The sequence below is a fragment of the Stomoxys calcitrans genome, chromosome 2 (assembly GCF_963082655.1).
Source record: "Stomoxys calcitrans chromosome 2, idStoCalc2.1, whole genome shotgun sequence".
NCBI lineage: Eukaryota > Metazoa > Arthropoda > Insecta > Diptera > Muscidae > Stomoxys > Stomoxys calcitrans.
The window spans coordinates 137,332,105-137,340,994 of record NC_081553.1 but is presented as its reverse complement, the minus strand read 5'-3'; the positions used below and the strand labels follow the sequence as shown (position 1 = coordinate 137,340,994).

At 39.8% G+C, this 8,890-nt stretch overlaps 1 protein-coding gene across 1 annotated transcript; it reads left to right on the top strand.

The window, feature by feature from the left end:
* Positions 1 to 3,601: 3,601 nt before the first annotated feature.
* LOC131994760 (uncharacterized) lies at positions 3,602 to 8,548 on the top strand. Its single transcript, XM_059361637.1, has 2 exons — positions 3,602 to 5,714; positions 5,766 to 8,548. The coding sequence occupies exons 1-2, from the start codon at positions 3,602 to 3,604 to the stop codon at positions 8,546 to 8,548; spliced, it is 4,896 nt and encodes a 1,631-aa protein (XP_059217620.1).
* Positions 8,549 to 8,890: the final 342 nt, after the last annotated feature.

Sequence of the window (8,890 nt, the reverse complement as noted above, 5' to 3'; positions counted from 1 at the left end):
ATTGAACCGTCTGCAGAACTTTATACAAACCTATACCTTTTGTTCATCGACATCGAGCGTGCTTCTGACACAGTTTCTGACACAGTTCCGTTTCAATAGAAAACAGAGTCACCCTTTTAGGATAAACAAAGGAGTGAAGCAGGGGCCGTCTCCGTCCTAGAGGCAACGAAACTTCAGACACCCAATGGCATTCGCTGGAGTACAAACGACTGCATTGGAAACATTGAGTAAGCGAATGATGTATGCCTTTTTGCGCATCCTTTTGAACACATAGGTCGTGAAAGGCTGTTTCAGTGGACTTGCTTTTTTATAATAAGCTTTCTGCTGTCGCGAGAGGCGATCTCCAGGGAACTTTGCCCTAAGATATGTTTCTATCAACCTCTCAAGAGACTTCAGCATAAAGGATGAGAGACTAATTAGACGAAAATCCTTCGTATGGTAGGGTTTTCCTGCTTTCGGAATAAAAATGACCTTCGTGTCCCTCCATCCCACAGGTATATATGACATTCTGATACAAGCAGAGTATATCTCCCTAAGCCATTGAACCAGTCTATTAGACACAGCTTGTAATTCAACCGGTGATACATCATCAGGGCCAGGCGACTTAAGGGAGTCGCAACTTCTTCTCGCCGAAAGGATTTTCGGCTCAGACACAATTTCCTAATAGCCTCCGACGAATCCATATCAGTGACAACCTCTTCTGGCGCCACGTTGTCCGTTGGAGAATTTCCTGGGAAATGTGTATCAACGAGTAGTTCTAGTGTTTCCTCCCTAGCATTGTCCATACATTCTCTGACTTCTGAATATACACCACCGTAATAGGTCTCGAGGACAGAATCTTCCTTAGTCTAGAGGCCTCAGATGTATCCTCCACGGAGCTGCAGAATTCTACCCAGGATTTTTTCTGAGCCTTTCTAAGCTCGCCCTTATATTTTCTTAGCTCAGCCCTATAGATGTCCCAATCGTGTGGTGCGCTTGTGACTTTTGCTCTGTCGAAGAGTTTTCTGCAGTCCTTCCTTAGACCAACCAGCTCTGGGGTCCACCATGGCAGTCGCTGTTTGCCCCTTGGCTTGGTACTAGGACATGCTAACACAAGCGAGTCATTTAGGGCCTCCGTGATCCGCTTGACCACTATGTCTATATCCCCCGTAGTTGCTACTTCCTTTTCTGGTCTAGAAGGGATAGCCGTGCAGAATTTTTGCCGAAATTTATCCCAATACGCCTTCTGTTTAGCCGAGGTACCACTACTGCAGTATTTTCTCCAAGGCTGAAACTAATGTAACGATGATCAGAGAAGCTGTGGTCATCCAACACATTCCAGCCGCATATTCTTCCACTTATATATTCCGATACAAAGGTTTTTTTTTATATAAAAAATGCTGTACCAATATTCCTGATAGAACTGAATGGAACTGGTAAGAGAAGTTACATTGACTTCTATACGGATGGTTCCAAACTAAACGACCAGGTGGAATTTGGGGTGTACTCTTTTGACCTAGAACTGGTCATTATCGGATAGGTTACCCGACCACTGCAGTGTGTATCAAGCGGAGAATCTTGCAACTAAGGAAGTGGTGGAATGGCTAAGATATAATGTCATTACGACGATTGGCATTAATATCTTCTTAGACAGCCAGGCAGCCATTAAATCCATGGATAACGTATTTCTGAACACAAAAACGGCCCTCGACTGTTGAGATTTCTCAACGAAATGTTGCAGTCTTCTCAACGAGATTGCTGATTTTTCACCTGTTCTGGGTGCCGGGCCACAGAGATATCCCAGGGAATTGTAAAGCGGACGAGCTTACGAGACTAGGAACTACTCTACACATTCCAGGGATACTGGAATCTGTGGGTATGTCTGTAAGCAAAGTTTTCAGGACCAGTGCCGAAGGACAACGAATGATAGATGGTCACAAAGAGGGGGCTGTGAGCATTCCAAAACCTGTGGCCTAATCTAGATTTGAAGAGGTCTACCGCTTTGCTGTCTTTGGCTAGAACATTGTGTCCGTCATGACAGGTCACTGTCTAATCGGAATTTCTGTCTCGTTTCTTTGGGAACCTGTCTGATTTATCGCAAGTTATTGGGCTTTTTAAAGCGATCTGGAAGGTTCAACGGTAGGAAATAGAAGGCTTTTTCCTTCTTCTGTTAATGGGGTATTACAATGGACTAAAACGTCTAATGGAGTCTGATGGCAGACTGCCATTTAAACCTAATCTAACTTAATCCACTTTTTTTAAATCGAAAAATTCTCAAAAGCTTTTTGCAACTGTAAAGTGGATAAAATCGACTTAAAAACATTAAAAAATTTTTAACTTACACAACAATAAAAAAGGGGCGAAATTCGCTGAAGATTATGTAGAAAAAATATTGCAATTTTTGGCGACAACTCTGTGTTAAAATCAAAACCTTTGGTGCAATTTTAGAGTACATCCAGACCCCAAAAACTAAATTTTTTGTGCATCATTCAAAGCAAACATTTATGGCATAAGATATGGCAATATTATGCTGCAATCAGCAAAAAAGGTGTTCGCGTACTCAAAAACGTGTAAAAATTTTTACTGAAGGTCGTTCGTTTGCCAGTAAAACAGAGCGTGAGATCGAAAAAAATTTTGAGAGTCATATAAATTACAGGCTACAAATTTGTGCTGGAGGTTATTTCCCCAGCAAAAATTTTTAATGCTCCCGCAAGTTTTACTGGCGAATTGTTACTGAAAAAGTTGACAAATATCTAGTATTTCGCAGCAATCGGTAAACAAAAAATAGCTTATTTTATATTGCAATCTTTTTGAATTCATCGGATCGGTAAGCCACTTACCAGAAACTATGTGCCGGTAAAGTTGTACTTTTTGCACCAATCAATATTTGTAGCTTCCACAGCCAATTTACTAAAAATGGCGATTTGGATACCATCTTTGTCAGAAAAAGGTATTTTGAAAATTTTAGTGATTGCTTTTTTTGTGTGTTTAAAGTACACACAAAATCATTAAGATATATTTAATAGTTTTTTTCTTAAATTTTTTTCACGTTGATTACAAGTTTTTAAAAAAACTGTAATCGTACTGTTGACGCCAATCTCAAAAATGCCTTAATTTAAATTTATAGCAACTCAATTTTGTATCTGTCAGTTCGTAATTATTGATAGGGTTAAGTAACGTAATTATTGTTAGTGTTTAGTAACTAGTAATTTTTAATTAAATGTTTTTAAAATGTCAAGTAGCGTCCTCATTCGCCATATTCTTAAAGTCCATAAAAATTTGCAAGTTGGCATATACGCGGTGTTGCGGATTCAGGAGGAATATTGCAGATAATTATTAAAATCTAGTGGTTTTCATACCAAAAAGTAGGTTACGTTTTTTTTTTTGTTATAATTTTTGTATTTTTACTTGTATGTTTTTATGTAGGAATTTTAATATAAATGCACTTGTGAAATAAATCAAGTCTTTTGTGGAACTGGTGTATTTTATTCAAAATCCCGTGGAAACTGCTAGCTCTGGCAAATTGCCTTCTCAACATTTTAAAATTCTTTTTGCCGAATACTTCGTCTCCATCTGACTCACCCATAGCATCAATATTTTTGCCAATCTCGCAGTAAGTACAATGAATAACGACATTACAACGGGTCAACCACAAAATGATAATGGTTGCATCCTATGTCCAAATCCCCCTGACTCAAACATGTTATCTTGCATGGAATGCAAAAGAGTATTTCATAAAATTTGCCTTAAAAATGCCAATAGAACGAATCAACTCTGTCCAGACTGTGCAGACCGCAGGCCACCTTCGCCTACCCATAGTATCCGAAGCCATTCCTCTGCTGTCTCGCGCCAATCTCATGCACGTAGCATTCAACTACAACTACAGCGTCTTGAAGAAGAGAGAAATCTCAATTTAGAATTTCTAAACAAAAAATATGACCTTCTGCAGGAAGCTGCAACCGTAAATGAAAATTCATCAACTAGTTCTCAATCGGTCCAAAACTGGGTCAATCAACTTCCCAATCATGACCAGCAAGCCGAATCAGCCTTAATGTCTACCAACAACAATGGTGTACATGCGCAGTCCACACATTTGTTTGAAGAAACGTCTTACTTGGATATGCCTAATAGTTCAGCAGAACGAAACTCCAATAGTGAAACCACTCGTGGTACGGGACAAAATAAAGTAACAACTGGCAGTGCTACCCAATTACCGCCCAATTCTACTAACCTGTGCTCAGCAGCTTGTAACATTGCAACTTCAACGATAGGCAATACTGCACCGATTGCTGCAGTGTCAGCCACCACCAATAGTGGAGATCAAAGATATTTGCATACGCAGACTGCTTCGCTTAATCCCAATGCGGTAACTTTCATAAATTTACCCAAAAATTCTTATTTTAACACTGCAACACAACTTCCACCATCTGTTGCAAGTGCACCCCGCCAGAATTATCCCGAAAATACACAATCTTTTATTTATCAAGCACCCATTTCATCTACAATGCGCCCCCAAACGAACAGTTTCAATAGCACATCCCAATTTCATAATAGCAATCTACTGCAACAAAGCAGCATCAATGCTAGACAATCTGTTCCCAAGGAACTGCCAATATTTTCCGGGCACGCCGAAGACTGGCCATTATTTATTTCCACTTTCGAATGGTCCACCTCAACTTGCTGCTTTTCGGAGGCCGAGAACTTAATTCGTCTCCAAAAGTCTTTAAAAGGTGAAGCACTTTATAGTGTACAGCATTTGCTTATCCATCCATCAAATGTCTCTGCCGTCATCGATATTCTTCGAATGCTCTACGGCCAACCCGAAAAGATATTGAACTCTATAAAAGAAAGAATAAATTCATCGCCAAAGGTAGATGAAAACAATTTGCAAACACTGACTCACTTTGCGATAAACGTCCGTAGTCTAATCGCCACTATTAAAGCCGGCAACTTGCCAGATGAGATAAATAATTCTTTTTTACTTCAACAATTACTGCAAAAACTCCCATCTTCGTATCAAATGCAGTGGGCAACCATAAAACAGCAGCTTATGATTCAAAACAAGAAACCAAACTTATCTGCGTTTGACAGTTGGTTATTCAGTGTTGGATTAACAGCCAGTACAATAACAACTGATCCCATTTCTAACAATCGAGATAAAAATCGTCATACTAAAAGCAGCAGCTTCAATAACAACAAAACAACTACAAGTAAGAGAGCATTTATCTACTCTCATAGTGATGATAAAAAGTGCATTGTATGCAACAATAAAAACTGCAGAGCTGTGAGTGACTGTCCAACATATCAGTCGTTGGAACGCAGTGAAAAATGGAACGTGGTGAGAACCAAGAAGCTTTGCAAATACTGTTTGGGTGTGCATATGGGAGAATGCAGGAAAAAGAAAAAGTGCGGCGAGGAAGGCTGTGAGTACTATCACCATTCTTCCCTACATCGATATACGTCACCTTCACCACCTGTTGGAAGCAAACAAACGTCAAATCAAAATATGACAAACAGTTCAAATGAAAGAGACGTGATACATAATTCCCACAATAATATGTTGACAAATATTTTGTTTAAAATTGTGCCAATTACTATATATGGAAATAATAAAAGCATCGAAACCTATGCGTTTATTGATGAGGGTTCGTCGGTCAGCCTTATGGATAATTCAATTGCCAGTGATCTAAAAATTGATGGTGTGGCTAGCCCCCTGTGTTTGAAATGGACGGGAGGTATGCAGCGAAGGGAAAAAAATTCAATGAAATTAACAATTCAAATTTCAGGGAACAGCAAAACCCGTGTGTCTTTAAACGTATGTACAGTGGAATCATTAAGTTTACCAGTGCAATCTTTGAACTACAAATTGTTAGCGCAGCGTTATCGCCATCTCCGAAATTTGCCTGTTAAAAGTTATGTGAACGCTGAGCCAAAACTACTTATTGGATTAAATCATCTTAATTTGGGTATTTCCAACAAGATTCGTGAAGGTGCCTCCAATGAGCCTGTTGCTGTCCGAACGAAACTGGGATGGCTCATATACGGCACAACATCCGAACCAGATCATACAAGTAAGCCATTTAATTTTCAAGTATGTAATTGTACAGCTAGCGATGAAAAATTAGATGAGTTAGTAAGAAGTTTTTACACACTCGAGAGCATTGGGATATGTACAAAAGACCCTCTTAAATCTGAAGATGAGAGTCGAGCATTAAACTTATTAAGCAAATACATGAAGCAAAAGGCAAGTGGTAATTATGAGGTTCCATTATTATGGAAGTTTGATTGTGTCGAACTGCCAAACAGTTTTGATATGGCTATAAAGCGGTTAACTTGCCTCGAAGGGAAGTTAAAACGAAACTTTGATCTCTTAAACATTTTTCGAGATACAATTTCTAAATACCTATCTAAAGGCTACATACGTAGACTTGATGAAAAAGACATCAGGCGCAACGACGGAAAAGTTTGGTATTTACCAATTTTTGCCGTCTTTAATAAGAATAAGCCTGGTAAATCGCGTGTGGTGTGGGACGCGGCTGCCAGGGTTGGTGAATTTTCGTTGAACTCGTTTCTGCTTAAGGGGCCTGATATGTTGACATCATTGCCATCAATTCTTTTTAAATTTCGGCAAAAGAAAGTGGCAGTATGTGGAGACATCGAAGAGATGTTTCATCAAATTCACATCAGAGCAGAAGATCGTGATGTGCAACGGTTTCTTTGGAGGGATTGTAACCAGGAGAGAGCGCCAGATGTGTACATAATGGACGTCATGATATTTGGTGCCACATGCGCTCCCAGCATATCGCAGTATGTGAAGAATTACAATGCTGACAAATTTCTGGAAGAGTTTCCCCTTGCTGCAAAGGCAATCAAACAAAATCATTATGTGGATGATTTGCTATGTTCTATTGATACGGCTGAGGAGGCAATAAAATTGGTTAAAGATGTGTGCTTTGTACATCGCCAAGCTGGTTTCAATATAAGAAACTGGGTGTCCAATAGCAGGGAGGTTAGGAATGCATTTGCATCTACTCTTTCGGAGAAAGTTAAATGCATAAATTTTAAAGCCGAAAACAGTGTTGAGAAAGTACTGGGCGTTTTTTGGGAGCATGATGAGGATGTTATAACATTTAAAATAGCATCATGGCTTCTGGAGGGTGAATTATTGTCAACCAAAAAAGCTCCAACTAAGCGAGAAATGCTTAGACTAGTAATGTCCATTTACGACCCCCTGGGACTAATTGGACACATAGTTATGTTCGTGAAGGTTCTCATGCAAGAAGTTTGGAGGTCCAAATCGGGGTGGGATGAACCAATCCATCACGAATTGGCGGCAAAATGGAGTCACTGGTTACGAATTTTGCCAGACATCGAAAACCTCAAAATAGAAAGATGCTATCTAAAAACTTTTCATAATTATGAAGGCGTTAATGTCCAGCTGCATACCTTTGTGGATGCCAGCAAGGACGGTTATGCTGCTGTATGTTATTTAAGACTGAAGAAAAATGCCGATGTGGTTTGTTCGTTAGTGACTGCCAAAACCAGAGTTGCCCCAATTAAAATAACGTCAGTGCCTAGGCTTGAACTTATGGCAGCTTTAATAGGAGCGCGTCTAGCGAAGTTTGTGCTGGATAATCACGAAATTGGAATTTCTAAAAAATATTTTTGGAGCGATTCGAAGACAGTTTTGAGTTGGATCAACTCTGACCATCGCAAATATAACCAGTTTGTTGCATTTCGGGTTACGGAAATCCTGGAACTCTCATCAATCAGCGATTGGAATTGGGTTCCAAGTAGAGAGAATGTGGCCGATGATGCCACAAAATGGTCGAAAATTCCAAATTTTTCCGATTCTAGTAGGTGGTTCCATGGACCAGCTTTTTTGTTCCAACCTGAAGAAATGTGGCCCCAAAAGACGGGTTTTAGTGGTAATACAGAGGAGGAACGAATACATACCTCGTACCCAATAAATAAATACGAGCCCATTTTAAATGAGCTGCGATTTTCGAAATGGAATCGGCTGGTGAGAGCTATTGCTTATGTGGTCAAATTTATTACTATTTGTCGAAAAAATGAGCCCAGATGCCAAGGATTAACACTGGATTATTTAAAGAGAGCGGAGCATATAATATATAAACAGGTGCAATCTGTGACTTACTCAGCTGAAATTGCTGCCCTGAATACAAAGTCTCCTGTGCCAAAATCCAGCGAAATTTTTTCAAAAACACCCTATTTGGAGGAAGGGCTTTTACGAGTTGATGGCAGAATAGATTTGGCAAATGTTACATTTGACCAAAAGCGTCCAATAATATTGCCCAGAAAACATTATGTTACCAAATTAATAATTCTTCATTATCACGAAAAATTTCATCATATGCATCATGAAACAGTTGTGAATGAGCTGAGGCAAAAGTATGCCATCTCGAAACTTCGCACCACTGTAAAGACTATTTTTCGTTCCTGTCAATTCTGTAAAATCACCAAGGTGGTGTCTAACCCCCCTCAGATGGCAAAGTTACCTCGAGCTCGTGTAGCTGCTTATGCATCTCCATTCTTTATACTGGAGTAGACTTCTTTGGGCCCATATTGGTCAGTGTGAATCGCCACAAAGAGAAACGATATGGCTGTTTGTTTACGTGCCTCACTATAAGGGCCGTTCATATTGAGATTGCACATTCTCTTACGACAAGCTCTTGTATTTTGGCTATTCGCAATTTTATGGCGCGTAGAGGTACACCGCATGAGTTCTATAGCGACAATGGAACTAATTTTATTGGAGCAGAGAGGGAACTAAGAGAGGCGCTAGCAGAGGTTAACAAAAACGAATTACTCGAAACTTTTACAACTGCCAACACCAAATGGAATTTTAATCCTCCTGCTTCACCCCACATGGGAGGCGCCTGGGAGCGTT

Coding starts and splice junctions, on each gene's coding strand:
- LOC131994760 (XM_059361637.1), top strand. CDS start 3,602: ATGAATAACGACATTACAACGGGTCAACCACAAAATGATAATGGTTGC. Junction 5,715..5,765: donor GTGTTTGAAATGGACGGGAG/GTATGCAGCGAA, acceptor TTCAAATTTCAG/GGAACAGCAAAACCCGTGTG.